The sequence below is a fragment of the Scomber japonicus genome, chromosome 2, assembly GCF_027409825.1.
Source record: "Scomber japonicus isolate fScoJap1 chromosome 2, fScoJap1.pri, whole genome shotgun sequence".
NCBI lineage: Eukaryota > Metazoa > Chordata > Actinopteri > Scombriformes > Scombridae > Scomber > Scomber japonicus.
The window spans coordinates 21,845,932-21,862,182 of record NC_070579.1 but is presented as its reverse complement, the minus strand read 5'-3'; the positions used below and the strand labels follow the sequence as shown (position 1 = coordinate 21,862,182).

General features: G+C 40.3%; 1 protein-coding gene across 1 annotated transcript in view; it reads left to right on the top strand.

Moving 5' to 3' along the window:
• pcdh7a (protocadherin 7a) overlaps positions 1 to 15,932 on the top strand; it is a 36,108-nt gene extending 20,176 nt beyond the window's left edge. Inside the window, exons 4-5 of the mRNA XM_053332127.1 lie at positions 13,305 to 13,506; positions 15,139 to 15,932. Coding sequence (XP_053188102.1) covers positions 13,305 to 13,506; positions 15,139 to 15,677 — 741 coding nt within the window. The 3' untranslated portion in view covers positions 15,678 to 15,932. The remainder of the gene's footprint in view (positions 1 to 13,304; positions 13,507 to 15,138) is intronic.
• The last annotated feature ends 319 nt before the right edge of the window (positions 15,933 to 16,251 follow it).

Genomic DNA, 16,251 nt, shown 5'->3' with positions numbered 1-16,251 from the left:
AGCAAATTAGTTTGGTGTTTTGGACATTTTAATGGGGATTTTTGTTTGGCAGTTTCAGTGTGCTGTGAAATAGGTAGAGATATGGGTACAACATACATCAGAAGTTATGTGGTTATGTGGAATGGTGTTAACCAGTAAGTTAACCAGTATACCTGTTTTTCACCATTTTCTTTCACATTATATAAACCAGCTGATTAATTATATAATAATAACAATCAATAATGAACATAACGGATTCTTCATGTAATAACATGAAAGTCATAGACAAAGCTTGTAAACATTGCAATATTTAAATACACATTTATTTTACCCTGCTATCCCTAAATGATCCACTGTAAGCCTAGGCTATCAGCTCAAATACACTTATATTAGTATACTGTAGAGTAAAACAGTATATTTAAATAGTATAATTAGTGCAATATATACCTGTAGTTTTTGTGTGCCACAAACATGATTTTTTTTTCAACTGCAGCTTAACAATCTTACTGCAGTAGCTGTGGAATAATTTGCATTTTTAAACATTTTTTTAATGCCAGGAGTCGCATAATAATCAGGCAGACTTCTCAGCAAAGGCTGAGCTCTCTGAAACTCTGCTGGATATGAATTCACTCAAGTCGTTTCTTAACCCTAATGCCGAACCATAATTTTCAAAGGGGACTGCAAAACTGCAGCCAATGTATGTACATGCTTGAAGTGTGGTGTGAGGTTATCGATGGGAACGGGCTGGATTCTCCCCTGCTTTCTCATTAACTCTCCTCTTTCCCTCTCCTTCCACTCAATGGCCTGACTCTGCACTCAAACGGCACGCACACACATACACTCACAGTCACGCACTCACATACAAGAAGTCTGTTTGCATACCAAAAGCATACTTCATAGCTCAAAGAAAATGAAAGCCATATTAATTATACAGTCTGCATCCGCGCATGCACGCGCGCTCGCGCACACGCACAGTGAGCGAGCGAGTGAGAGTGAGGGAGCAGTTGTTTTATGTTTTTCCTCTGCGTCAAAGGAGATAGAGTGTGAGAGAATGATTGAGTCTCTCTGCGTCAGGGAGAGAGGGAATGAGGAATTGCGCAGGGGGAGAGAAAGAGTGCACTGTTTTCCCTCTTTAATGTGTGTGTGCGTCTGCCGATGTGTGTATATGTGTGTGCGTGCGTGCATGTCGTCTACCCAGTATAACGCCCCCTCTGTGTCCCCGAGCTACTCTCTGTCACTCACACACACTGAGACTATTGTCAAGACATTGGGCGAGGCGCCCCAAGACATTTCTGTGGCACTGTGTCTGTCACGGGGGTGATAGGGCTGAGATGGGGTTCACACACACACACACACACACACACACTCACACACTCACACACACACTCACACACACTCACACACTCAGAAATATCTAATACTCCAGTACAGAGATATGCTGTATTACTATTTTAGGTCATATTTATATGTAGGTGGGTGAGTTAACACGCTCTTCTCCTGGAGTGCAGAGCATGCATGTATTAGTGTGTGTGTGCATTTCTATACTTTACTGTTTATATGTGTGCTTCTGCTGCTTGTGATATTTTTAATGTTTGGCAAGGCCTATGTGTCGACACGTTTGTTCGTATCTGACAGCACATTAGGCAAAGCTATCTTTAACCTTGTAAAATGAGTGACACTGATTCTAAACTGACAGGATGGATTTCAGTTTGCTGTGGCGCTCCTCCGTGTCAGAGTCTGTCAACTCAGCCCATCTACCCATTTTTATAAAAGACGGGAGCACCACAAAGGAGACAGAGTTCATGCAAGAGAAAAAGGGCAAAGACAACAAAAAAATGAGAAATATATAGAGCAAGGAGGGTCAGATAGGATAAATGGAATAGTTTGGAAAGTGAAGGGGAAGAGCAGTTTTGGTGGAGAGAAATACAATGACGTACAGAAAAAGCGTGTGTACAAGGATGCAGAAAAATAGAAAATATAGAAGAGAGAGGGGAGAGGTGGAGGTGGAGAGGGAGAGAGGAGGGATAGAGACCTTGCTCTTGTATCCGGATGTCTCTGAGGTCCTTTATTGACTCTGTCTATTGTCCACAGCAGCACTCCTAATCACTCTCAACAGGGAGGGTGTGTGTGTGTGTGTGTGTGTGTGTGTGTGTGTGTATGTGTGTCTGTCTGTCTGTCTGTCTGTCTGTCTGTCTGTCTGTCTGTCTGTGTGTATGTGTCTGCTGGCTTTGTGTGTCATATCTTTAGCCTCATCCTAACTTTTACTCCTTCATACACTGGCCCCCACAGTGAAGTCATTGTTCACTTTTCTCTGGTCAACCTTAATGGACAATAGCAGTGGGTGGGAAAAGCCTGTTCCTAATGCGCATACTATTAGTCTAATGGTTGGCACACACACACACAGACACACACATATACACACAGAATGGGCAGTAAATGCCATTTAAATAGTAATCATACATATGTATGGTCGTTCTTACTCACGCGTGCACACAGAAGACCATTTGTACGCAACCATCCTGTTTGCATCTTTCTTAACAATGACTGCTGTCATGGATATTATAAGAGATGACTGTTTTAGGGACTAGCAGTGGAAAGTGATGAACATCACGCACACGCGCATGCACATACGCCAACAAAGGAGCTAATCTGAGTCATGGGCATTTGTCCGGTAAGCCTCGCTTCACATCTCACTCTATGAGCTTTTGTTTCTGTTTTGTTTTTCCCCCTATAGACAGCACAAAAGGATAAACATTTCAAAGGCCTGACACTGTGAATAGAGTCAGTGATTTTCAGTGTGTATCTGCAGGGTGGAGAGCCCAGATGGAGACAGGGAGAAGGGAGAAAGCTCAATGCCAGAGTGGACAGCTTGATGGTAACAAAGCTGTGGTGGATGGCAATGCAGTAGACCCGCATGCAGTGAAGCGATCTCTCTTTCTGTCTTTCTCTACATAAATGTACACACTACATGTACACCTACAAACAAAATACACACCCACACACTTACAGTAATTAGTTAGGGCTGTTATAATAAGGACTGGCCACAGGGTTTGGCTTTAATTGCCCCCAGAAAGAAAAAAGATGTCTATGGCCAGCGTGCTTCAATATTACATACATTGTATGCTGCAAAACTGTTCATCGGGACAGGCGTGTCAGTGGATAGCACGGCTGGTAGTTCCAGTGGTGACCATAAGGGGGCCGACAGCAGACTGCAGTAGTGTGAAGGGTAGAGTGAGAGAGAGAGGGACCGCATAGTGCCGATCAGATGACCTCGCTGCTGCAGTTAATGTTCTCTCATGCTCAGACACAAGGCTAAGGCTCTCCCTCATACCACGGGGCTGCTGTAGTACAAGCTATTGTGGTGTTAGTGATGTTGGAAGTGTGTGTGTGTGTGTGTGTGTGTGTGTGTGTGTGTGTGTGTGTGTGACTATGCAGGAGTGTGCATGCAGCAAGGAAAGGATGTGGGGTGGAGGAGGTGTTTATGTGAGGGAAAGATGGAGGTATATGTTACTGAAGCAGTGCTATATTTCTGTAATCTTCCTTTTTTCCCTCTTTCCACCTTTCTTTCTTTCTTTCTTTTTTCTCTTTCTTTCTTTCTTTCTTTTTCTTTTTTCTTTCTTTCTTTGTCTTCCTCTCCCTCTTTTCTCTTTGTCCTACTCTCTTGCAGTCCTCTTCTCATTTACTCCCCTCCCCACTTTATTTTGCCCCCTCTTTTCTACTGCCGCACTTGCCCCCCTTTCCTTCTACCTCATGCCCCCTCTGCCTCCCTCCCTCTCTGCCTGTCTCTCCCTCGCTCCCTCTCTTCTTTCTCTCTCTGCAGTGCAGCACAGTGATTATCATTCCTCTCACAGAGTCAGGCCTGATAGTCAGATACTGCTGAGCACCCTTCTACATCACCTGCTTCTAGAGGGTGCAATGGACAGAGGGAGGCTGAGACAGAGGAAAGACAGAAGAGAGGGGGAGAAGACGGGTGGGCTGCAGAAAGAGGGTAGAAAGTAGCCTGCAGAGAAAGGGGAAATGAGAGAGTGAACGAAGGGTGAAGGGAGCAGAGAAATAAGGAAGGATTGCTCTTACTGCAGAGGTGGTCCCATTGCAACATACACACTGCATTGTGTGTGTGTGTGTGTGTGTGCGTGCACACCTGCAAGTGTGAGCAGTGAGCATAAACAAGCAGGTGTGCCTAATGTGTAGATTTACAATATCGGCGTGGAAGCTGGGTGACTGTGTGTGTGTGTGTGTGTGTGTGTGTATTTGTTGTTGTAACAAGGCACCTTGGCTAATCAACAGCTGAAGAAATGCCATTCATATTGCTTCAGCTGAGTTTCAACCTGCTCCTAATCATTTTCTGCATTCTACAAATACCACAGTCCACCGTCTCTCCCCTAAATAGCATTCTTTGTCTCTACATTTCTACTTCAGTTTGTGTCATGCAAGGTTGCGGAAGTCTTTCTCTTTCTATTTTTTCTTTGTTTCTGATGTCTGATTAACAGCCTCTTGGTACCTTCTTTGTCTTAATTCTTTTGCTACTCATCCATTTATCAGTTGTTTTATTCATCTGTTGCTGGTGCTCTCCCACTTGCTCACTCGACACTTCTCTCTCAACACTTGTCTTTACCTGTTTGCTTGACCTAATGGGTACACTGTGTAAACAGGATGTCTGCTCTTTTTTCAGCATAGCCTCAAGAAACTGCATTCCAACACTGTGCACATTACTCTGTTCAAGCAGTTTTAGATCAGTTCTATATTTAAATAACCAGTGTAAATATATCATTGTCACATGAATAGTTAACATATCTATCCTGTTCACACAGCCTCTGCAAGAGGCTCTCTGTCAGCATGTTCCGTTGTTTATGTTCTTTGTTGCCTTTGATGCATAGCAGTCAACAGTAAAAGGTTTCAAAAGATTTTCTAGCAAATATTTCAGAGATTTTTTGGAGGAAATGTTAAGTGAAATCTGACCAATTGACTGAGTCTCTTACTCGTTTTGCTCTGTTTTATTCATTAGCCTCACTGGCATGGTGATAAAACTCAAAGGTGATGTGATTTTTTTTTTTTAAACAAGATTTAAAAAATGGAAAATTCTAATAATGAAATACTATCTCCTGAGGTGAGTGAGGGGGGGGGGGAGTCCAGTAAAATGATAAATCAAGACATCTGCAGTGGAGAACAGAATATACATGGCAACACAATTGAAATGGTAGAAAACAAAAGTAAAGAGTGACAATGAAACATAATAATTGAATTAAGGAGGTAATGAAACATGTTAGTGGAGCCACACTCAAAAGACATGTCACTTAACATATAGGAATTACTGTTGATATTATTGTGCATTGATCCATAGTATTACTCCACACAAAGCATCTCTACATGTCATGCAAATGTGTTAAATTACTCAGTAACTGAATACAAAAGCTGTCAATACAAACTAATTACGTTTCGGTAAATGTTTTTTTATTATAATAAACTTGCAGCCATTGAGTTAACTTATTAATTCCAACACTCACTTCCCTCCCAAAGTGTGAGCAGATACACATTTGCTGGCAGCATTAGCACAACATGATCTCTAAACGGCGGCAAAGCAAAAGAGCAGAAGCAAAGGTCATTTTGACTGATCAGCATTCCAGATATGAAGTCTGGACTATACCCATGTGGTGTCAACAGAAGCATATTAGTTTTCGTTGTGTGCTTTGGTGGTATAGTGCAATATCACCTTACGTATCATGGTTATAGCTGGAATAAGCAGAAGACTGACATTTTATCAGCTCAGTTATATTTATGTAGTAAAGAAGTAATCAAATTATGAGGAACAGGATGAGGTGATATAATTTGATATAAATAGTGATATTGATACTGTTACTGTACATTGATCTTTCTTTGAATATCAGATATCTGCTTTTCTAGTATGGTTTCCTGAAAGCTCCATCAATATATTCTGTAAATATTCACATTCAGTTTTTTATATTAATTAATCAATTAAACTGTATTTTATGTTTTAATGCCAGCATTTCTCTAACCATTCAATGCTGAATAGGTCATCCTGTCCTCTAGAACTGCTAAGCCACTCAAAGAATGTCATAAATCTGGTCTTTAATTGAGACTGTAAGTACCCCATGAGGATCACACAATCCAATTTTTGGCATGAAAATCATCTCATTTTAAGCGGTGGATACTAGCATCAAAACGCCTGTATCCACAAGTTGAAATCACCAGCGAAGGAGGACTGGCAGGGAAATTAGTGCGCAAAGTCGCACCCTTCAATCAACGTTAGGAAAATATCAGGTATCTAGAGGAAGCGATTGCAAACAGGATGTCCGCTTGATTGACACTTGGATCATAAAACTGTCTGACGTCTGCCTGCTTCCAGACAAAAACATAACCATCATGCAGAAAAGACTATCTTTCTACCTGTAGTTACTTATTCTTTTGAGCAAATGTAAACATGCAGCAACACAGAGGGAAAGAGGAAGTGCGATGCTGGGTAAAGAAAGATGAAAACAGGCAGCATAACTGATGAATATTTGTCAAATATTAGAAAAATATTATCACTCTTATCCATTAAAACGTATAAATCTCTGCTGCCACAGTCTATTAAATTTTTAATAAACTAAAGCAAGTAGGCAAGAAACACATCTTTAATGTAATTAAGATCTAAGAACTGTTTAGTTAAATTGTAATCATTGAATAGCCTCTGTCAATTATTTTAGCCTCATCCACTCCATCAAATATAAATTCAGAAGCAAAAAGCTATCACATGCTGCTAGTGGATATTGATCTGAAAAATATTGGTTATCAACCTTAAGTAGGCTGTATCAGTCAACACCCTAATCATATTTTTGTGCAGATAATTAATTATTGTACATTAATTCTTACTTTTATTTAGTGTACTGCATCTTTGCAGTCAGGTTTATGTAAAATTAGATCTACAGTAGGTTTATGCACTTTCGTCAGCTATGGATTATGTATGACAGCCTTTCTCTGCTTGCAAGTATAACATGAACATATATTTGGCTGCAATGTGACTTAGATCTCCAATCTGAGCATTGTTATATCCAAAATACTTCTATCTAAACAAAGGAAGGAACAATGCTGTACATGTAACAAAACAAATTATTAATATAGTCAGTCATTACACTGTGGCTTTCCCCCATACCTAGATGATGTCAAACATAAACGAGAATGTGCGGTGAGCCAAAGGGAAATGTGGCTCTAGTCCTACAACCATATTTGTAGTTTTGGTTTATGCATAAGCCGCATCCTGTCAATTCATTATGCAAACCAGAGTGTAGCAGGGCATGGACAAACAAAAACACACACTCACATTGCAAATGTGCGCACACTCGCACAAGCAGTCAGATGTGCAGATGTTGCACATACACACGCAAGCATACATGTGTTGAATATGCAGACACGTAACGAGTAGAGAGGGCGACTGTTAATTAACTAGAGCTCGTTAATTCTCTTTGAACCGACAGCGAGGAGGTTTACACACTAATTACCTTGATGACTGAGCCAACCTGTGCCCGCACACACATGCACATCCTCACACCACAAACACACACACACACACACACACACACACGTGTATTCTCACAGGCTGACATAACACATCTTGCAGGACTTGAAAGTCTCACACTCATACACAGCAAATTAAACACAAACATAAAGGTGTGAAGTCGCACTCATATGCATAAGCATATGCACACACGTGCACAGCAATACGCTTTTGGCCTGAAATGAAAGCTATATTAGGAACATTTCTTTTCTACGGTTCCTTCAGAGCTGCAAGTTTCAGATGGTGGAGTTTATTCTGAGTTCAGACCCATCATACCTGTGTTTGAATCACAAAGATCTGCCAGAAATAACTTCACAATAACTCCCATACTGTATCAGGATACTCATATGCTTGTACAGCAGAGTTGCAATACATGCACACAAACAAACTCACACACACACTCAAACACACTCTCTGCACAGATAAGTGAGGCTCCCATGTCAGTATTGAACTGTAATGGCCCGTGTCAGATTAAGGGGAAGGTTTTTTATGTCCTCTGTCAAACTCAATTAATATTCCATCAGGCATGAATTCATAGGCCACACTGGACTTTAGCCAATTCATCTGCATGTGTGCGTGTATGTTCACAAGTCTGAATGTGTGTGGATGTTCACAAGATATTTGGGATATTTAGTCATTTAATCTTTATTGCAACCACTCTGCCAAATAATCGAAAACTTGCACACATACAGACGCTCACGCACAAAAATGCTTTGTCCTATGGAACTCAGGTTAGAAAATGTCAAGGGAGGCTTGGGTGAAGAGAGTTTTTTATTTTGTTTTTAGAGAAATGTAGGAAGCTGGTAAAAAAAAGAAATTAAAAAAGAGATCAATTTAAGGTAAGAGCAGATGACATCTGTGAAAAGCTTTAAGAAGACCATTTTGACAGAAAAATGTCAGAATGTTTGGGGAGTAGCAGAAGTATGAGTGAAAGAGTTCAAAGTTAAATTTTGTGGGGGTGGGAGTGACAGCAATGATAAGAAGCAAGGGGAGAAAAGACAGAATATGTGTTCAGTTAGTACAATTTAATGACTAAAGGAAGCCAAAATAGGAGATTTGGCAGAAGAATAGAGGAGACGTCTGTCAACGAGTAAAAGACTTTTGAGTTAGAGAAGCTGGAGGATGAGAGAAAGAGAGGGGAAAGGGGGTTAGGGAATGTAGACGAGTTATGGGTCAATAAAGCCTGCTGTGGGGACGAGGAGAGGGACTCATAACGAGGTCAAGGACACATCATTGATCGCCACATCATAAAGCTGACTAGCAAAGAGAAGAAGGAAGGAGGAAGTGAGAGGAAAGAACATAGAAAGGAGGGAGAATTACAGCTGTGAAAAGCAGAACTGACTGCAGGATCAGCTGAGAGAGGAAAGGTTAGAGCAACAGAAAATAAAATTATCGGGATGAAGGAATGAAAGGGGGCAGCTCTGGCCAGAAAGAGGGTTAGAGAGAAATTGAATTAGATGAAATCATGGCTGAACAGATGAATTCTATAATAGAAAACACAGAGAAAGAGAGAGAAAGCAACCGGCAATGGTCTCCCAATGGTAGTCACTCACTTCTCTGTCAATCAAGTCCCGCCCTGTGGCACAGGCTGGATATCTGTGTTCATTTAGTAATCCAAACCACAGTGCCTTTCATGTATTACCATTATATTTGAGTCACAGATCTGTTTTCTCAGATAGATAGATAAATACCCAGTGATTTTTGAAAAACCCAGAAGGGCATTTAATAATGTTTACCAGTGTTCTGAAGGTATTTCCAAAACCTTCAACCATAAGTCTAGCTACTGAGAGGAAAAAATATTGTCTGTTATACAATAAAAATCATTCTTCACACATTTCTCAAATTACGACTGTATGTCCTATCCCACCTCGCTCTTTGGCAGGTTATTTTTTATGAAAACATAACATATTATGTGTATATACTAGTATGACTTGAGGCTATATGCGCCTCCCAGAGGACAGCTGCTTCTGGTCTACTTGCTGTTCATAAACATGTTAAAGCTGCTTTTAGCATGTATGCTGCTCACATCTGGAACAAACTATACCTGAAGATCTCAGACTAGAGACGATGCTGACTACTATTAAATCTTAATTGAAGACACATCTGTTTGCCATCACTTTTCATTCTTCATAGGTTTTATCCTTAATGCTGCCTTTGTAATGCCCCTTTACTTTTTAGCAATGTTATTCATTTCTTTTACTGTTCTATATGTATTTCTTACCTTCAGTCTTGTTTTCATTTTGATTGTTCTTATTCTAAGTCATTCTTATTCATGTTCATTGTTGTCCGTTTTGTAAAGCACTTGAGTATGAAATTAATTTTATAAGTAAACCTGCCTTGCCTATAACATATACTGTCCTTTTTTATTTTTATTCATGTTGAATGGCTTTGGATTTGTTTTTTCTGTTGGTTTTTTGTTTTTTTCTGGCTACAATCTTTGTTTGGATTATAGAGAAAAAAAGGCACAACTTGGGAGACGGGTTAAAATCATTTTTATTGTGCAAAAAATATCTTTTCATCCAGACAGTTAGAGAAATCTTTCAGTATTCTGGAAATACCTTCAGACCAACTATACGCTTTGTCAAATGACCTTTTGAGTTTATCAAAGATCACCGGGTAAAAATGCTTAGCTCTGTGACTTGAATATAATGGTGATACATAAGAAGCACAAACTGGGACTAAAAGTAATCCCAAACCCTCAGTAATCTCATTTTCTTGCTGTTTTATATTGCCTTTTTGAAAGCTGGAGAGGAAATGTATGTAGAGAAACTGTTTCTCTTGCCTTCCTTAAATCAAAAATAATTATTATTTCACATCATTACTATCATGAAATACTGAAAATTTGCCATGTTGTCAAATTATTATTGGTCCTTGATCCCAAGAAAACACGTCAGGAAACAGAGGAAGTACTTGTGATTGGGATACCTCTGATCTCAGAAAAACAAACCTCTTATGGTGAGATCACACAGTTAACACAACAAAAACCTGTGCCCTCTCTGGCTCTGTACTCAGCATCATCATACTCTTTTGTCCACTTTTTCTCTAACTCCCTCTCTTTGCCATTGCTCCTAGTCTGAACAAGTGGAAAATAGGTTGAACTGCTTCATCTAAGCTAATGCTCTAAAAATACATTTCTCTCTGTGGAGAGTTAAGATGAAGCCACTGAAATTCCAAGAACCGCTGCTTTTTCATTACACTCTAATATCACTTCCTATCCTCATTCTTGCCTGTGCTCACCCTCCCTGCTCTTGGAGTAACTCTCTCACATCCCTCTTCCATCTAAACATTACATAGAAATGGCGGAAGAAACAAGTGCTCCATTAATTCTCCCCTTTTCTTAATTCATTTAGGTGTGTTATTCTCTTGTTTTGCATGTTTATTAGGTGAAATGTCCAAATGTTCCCTTTTCTTTCTGTGTTCTGAATAAATAGGTGAATTGGTGCCGTTTGGCGTCCATCACTTTCCCTACAGATTATCCCAAGGTGACGTTCTGAGTTGAAGTTTTTCTGCCCTAATCTGCGTCTTCCCTGTTCCTTCACTTCCTCAGTGTACGCCACATGTTTCAAACCAGATCTAAATTGAAAGGGTTGTAATTTTGCTAGCAGATAACTGAGTGTAAGAAGACATATGGGTGGGGGTGTTGTATAGAAATGGGCTTCCTGGTGCAGAGTGATCCCTTGAGGCCAGACAGAGTAATTTAACTCTGTGATATTCTCTCAGCATGGACTTATTACTATCTTTTTTCCCTCTGCAAAATGAATACTGGTCTGCTAACTAGACTATGGTGATTTGTGTGTTGAATCTGCAGCAGGTGTAATGCTCAGTTTGAGTGAATGACATGATTCATTACTGAATTAGCACCACTTCCACTGCAGGATTGCAGGATTGTGTGATTTGTCATTGGTGGTAGGTGCTTGCCTTTTAAACTCCAATTAAAGAAGGATTTATTATTTATTTTTTAATCTTTATTTTAGTTGCAAGCCTTGGGAACAAAAGAAAGTTCAAAAAGATCCCCTCCAGACATGTTTTAAGATATATAAATATACACTGGTTGGGATAATAATTTGTGTCTGACATGGTTTTACCTCATTGAAGTCATTAAAATGACATTTTCTTCTTCTCGCTCATTAATTAATACAGAATTTCTGCATTTGGGTCTTCACGTTCACATGTGTAAATTGCATACTACACCACAACCAGATGCAGTCTAGTTGTGATGTCAAAATCATGCTTGTAGGTATGCTTTAAACACAGGTTTCTGTGACCACAGAGAAACTTTCCTCTATCAGCAGATGGATGTGAAAACTCTGCACGTCATTCTGCACAATGATGCTCTGACATCCAGCTGTAGGAACAGTAAGCAAAAAGGCCGGCAATATTCTCTATTTCTGTTATTATCAACAAATCCTGTGAAAAGACCAAAACCAACAAATGCGTTAATCCATCTCTCAATAGTTTCCAGCTTCCCTAGCCCGTCTGTGGCTCTCAGCCCAAAGCTCATTAGTGCCAAACACTAAATAATTTCAGAAAAAAGCTGAGCACTGTAGCAAATGTTCGTCAAACATGAGTAAATAGTTAATTTGTTGGGGACTATTTTCTGCTGCGGATTAGTACACATTTAGTGTGCTAGTATGTATTTATCCGCATAACTATCCTGCATACACAGCAGAAGTGTGTAGGTGGGAAACTGCAGCGGCCGTGTTCGTTTTATTGAAGGAATGTTGTAACGCTGTGCACAGCCCATTCTAACATGAAAAATTATAGGTCTAAAATTCAGGCCCAACCCACACACTTACACTTACGCCATCCATCGTAATTGCAAGAAGTGATGCAATTCAGGTGATGTCAATATAAGTTGACTTGATAAGATAATTTTGTTTTATTAGGAGGTGGCAGGTTGGGTCAGTAGATGGTTAGATGGCAAAAAGTGCACTTTGCTGCAGGTGACCACTTACTGTTTCTAACCAAAAGTTGGGACATTTTTTTCTTAAAAAAAACATAACCTTTTGATGTTAACTGTTGTCATGACAATAAAGGTTGCACAGCATTAAGGAGGTACAAACCATTTTTTCAAGGGATCATTTCAACCCAAACCATGATCTTTTCCTTACCCTACCTAAGTGTTTCTTGTGCCTAAACCTAACCAGACCGTAACCACAGCGTTGTCATACAACATCATTCTGGAGTGCATGAATTTAACTGTTTATGCCAGCTGAATTTTACAGTGCAACAGTGGTTCACTGATGCATTCTTAATGGACAACAAAGGGGCTCTATTACACAGAATAATAAGACATATCAGGTTTTAAATACAATTTTTAAAATCTTTTTTCACTTGGCATTTGGTGACAATAAAAAATATTTTTACTATCGCCACTTAGCATTTAAAATATTCACTTATTTCAACAAAACACGAACTAAAGGGTCATTCGGATGGTTATTTATATTACCCAGCTGTTACTACTGGGTGCTGTTCCTGATGAAAAATAATTGTCCCTGAGCAGGCCAGAGGTTTGTAAACATCAGCATTGTCCAGCAGCATTAATCTGAACTGGGATTAAAACCCAACCAAAAACTTTCAAAAACTGCCATGATTGGTTGATGAGTATTACTCTGCATTGTAGTAGCTAAACCCATAATCAAGGCGAACACGATCAGATAATCTCAGTATGTCTTTGCAGACCCCTGCCCACCAGCCTAATCCTCAGATTTAGAATCTCAGATTAGGAATCGTGGATGATTAATCCCATATTGTGTGTGTATGTTCCCTGCAGGGGACCCTTCGCCGGGTGACCTTCTCCGTAGTCAGCCAACCCCAGGATGGCGGTTGCTATGACAGTGGCATGGAGGACTCAGAGACACCGAGCAGCAAGAGTTCATCAGGGCCACGACTGGGAGCCCTGCCACTGCCCGAGGAAGGCTACGAGCGGACCACACCAGAAGGCAGTGTGGGGGAGGAGGAGCATGTGGAGAATGGTCAGAGCTACCACACACACACACACACACACACACAACCACACAAATCATACAGTAAACAGTCAATAAAATTCATTGAACTCATTCAGAACAGCAGTCAGGAGGCTCCCAGATATATTTACTTACATATATTGTCTCATTGTCTCTCAAGGCTATATGTGCTATATTCTGTGAAAGGCTTACACATGTTTTGATAACACACACACACACACACACACACACACACACACACACACACACACACACAGATAAACACTTCCATTGAAACCTTGACCTACTGTCAAGGTCTTAGAAGTCTTTTCTCTCTTCTCATGAAGGGAATATGTTTTGTAGAATAAAGAAATGTTGTATTGATGTTTGTTTGAAAGCCTGTGTGTGTTATGTGAAGTGCTTTTTTCAAAAAAGCTAATGTGTGGCAGTATTTTGTGCCAGAGGCTCATCTGTGGCCTTGCTGTCAGTCAGCAGCTCAAATCTTTCCTTTCACCCACAAAACTGTGTTTTTACCGTTCTCTGACTTTTTGTCAAGGATGGAGAGAAGCAAAACAAAAAGGTTTTCTTTGCTCCGATTTTTTCTCTTTCTCAATATATGCTCACGCCAGAGCTGGAATAATTGGGAAAGCATCAAGTTCACTATGACCTTGGTGACTGACTGTATTTCTGCGACTGTAAATGTACTTCCACTTAAATGCCACTTTCACAGCGACGTTTGAAATCTCTTCAATAAGTTTTCATCATGGAGATAGAGAGAGGAATTGAACTGATAATTAATTGTGTCGGTTGTAATTATACTGTATAATTATGGGTTTATTTGGTTTCACATGAATTTACTGCTGCTGCTGCTGCTGCACATAAACAACCAAATTGTAATTTGTTTTCAGAATACAACAGAAATATTTAATTTCTTGTGTGTCATTCAAGTATACAATTTACCAAACAGTGAATGAAGTTAGTTGTTTTCAGTTCTCCATTATAAGTGTATGAGGTGTATTCTTTACCTTGAACCAGCTGTAACACAAGCTTGTGTAATTGGCAGGAAAGTCACATTTACCTCATCTATCATCATTATAATTCCTGTCTCCATTAAACGTTATGTCAGTATTGATTCATAAATGACTGGTGTACATAGATAATAACCATAACCTTTGACACTTGACCCTGTATGACATTAATATTCAGTCTCTGGTGGCCTCACTAACCTTTTGAACCAACACCAAGGGGCTATAATAGGAACAATATGTAAATTAATCTTTTCCTTGCATGTAAAGTGATTTAGATTTGTCATTCAATATTCTCACTTGGCCTCGCTAGTTGTTTCGTTTGACGTCACCTTTCACCTTAAATGTACGTAATGCTGAGCACTACTGGGATTATTTTGAAGTCAGCATTTTTTCTTGTTTTCCTCTCACAGATTTGTTTGGTTTGGGGTTTGGTTTTTTCGGCCTGTCTTGCCTTTTTCAAATTCTGCACTCTCTCTCTTATTACATTTGTCCCCTAATTTTTCTTTCTCCTGTCTCCCTCACCCAATATTCATCTCAACTATCCTGCTGTACTCTTTTATCTATCTGCCCTTTTTCTTAATTGTCCTTTCACTTCACACCTCAATCCCGTGTTTTGTCTCTTTCTTGTGTCCAGATGCCAGACAGCTGCCAGATGTAGCTCTGACAGGAAAGTGTACGAGGGAGTGTGATGAGTTTGGCCATTCTGACACTTGTTGGATGCCCATCCGTCCATCGCCTCGCCAGCGCCAGCGCCATGGCAGCGACCCCCCACGGCTCTCCACTTTCGCCCCAGGAGACGACAACAACAATCTCCGTGGTAACGACCATGAGAGTGACAGCGAGAGCGCTGGCAGTGCAGGGAGCTCAGAACCAGGGGTGGTCATCAGCGGAGAAGGTCAGAGACTACCCTTAGCCAACGGTGATCCTCTCGGCACCCTGGGTAGTGGAGATCGCAACAGGAACATGGGTGATCACAACCGTAACCTTCTGAACCGCAAGATGACTTCAGCATCCTACGACACGTTTAGCAGTGCAGGCTTCGGGAGGCGTCAGCAAGAAGAGGAAGGAGGAGAAGGCCATAACCCGCCTGAGGTCATACCACTGACGCGGACGGGAGGGGACTACAAGACCACGTCCTGCCTCACATTGTCACGCCGTGAGGTCTACCTGTGACAGCCTTGCAATAGAGCAATCACCACACGACTCTAAAAAAAAAAAGGGATGGGAAAGACTTTACTGGCAAGTCATCAGTTTGGAAGGCCTTTTAAACCTGTGAAGACATGAAAATGTCAAAGATGTTTTCTGAAAGTCGTATATCAATTTGGAACTTCTGGATTCTGACTAATATTTATAGGCACTTAAACTAAAGCAAGTGATGAAACAACTAGCTCTGGTCAAGAGTACTTTCTAAAAAAAAACTTTTTTTAACTACTAGTAAAAGTTGCCTACAGGTAAAGATCCTATTATGTCCATGTAGAGGAGGACAACTTAATCTCCTCTTCTTTTTACCTGAATCCAATGCATGCCTGACCCTCTGGCACAGAGGGATGTGTGTGAAGAAGAAAGAGACTAAGACTGAGTAAATCCTGATGCTATAAAGGTCTTTGAGTTATTTGGATCTAATTCAAGCCAATGAAACTTTGTAATGCCTAATCAATTCTTAACAACACAAGACGGGAATATTAACCAATCAACCTGCAAATCCCGTGAGAATTTTAACAAGTCATGAACAAAGTATTAAAGTACC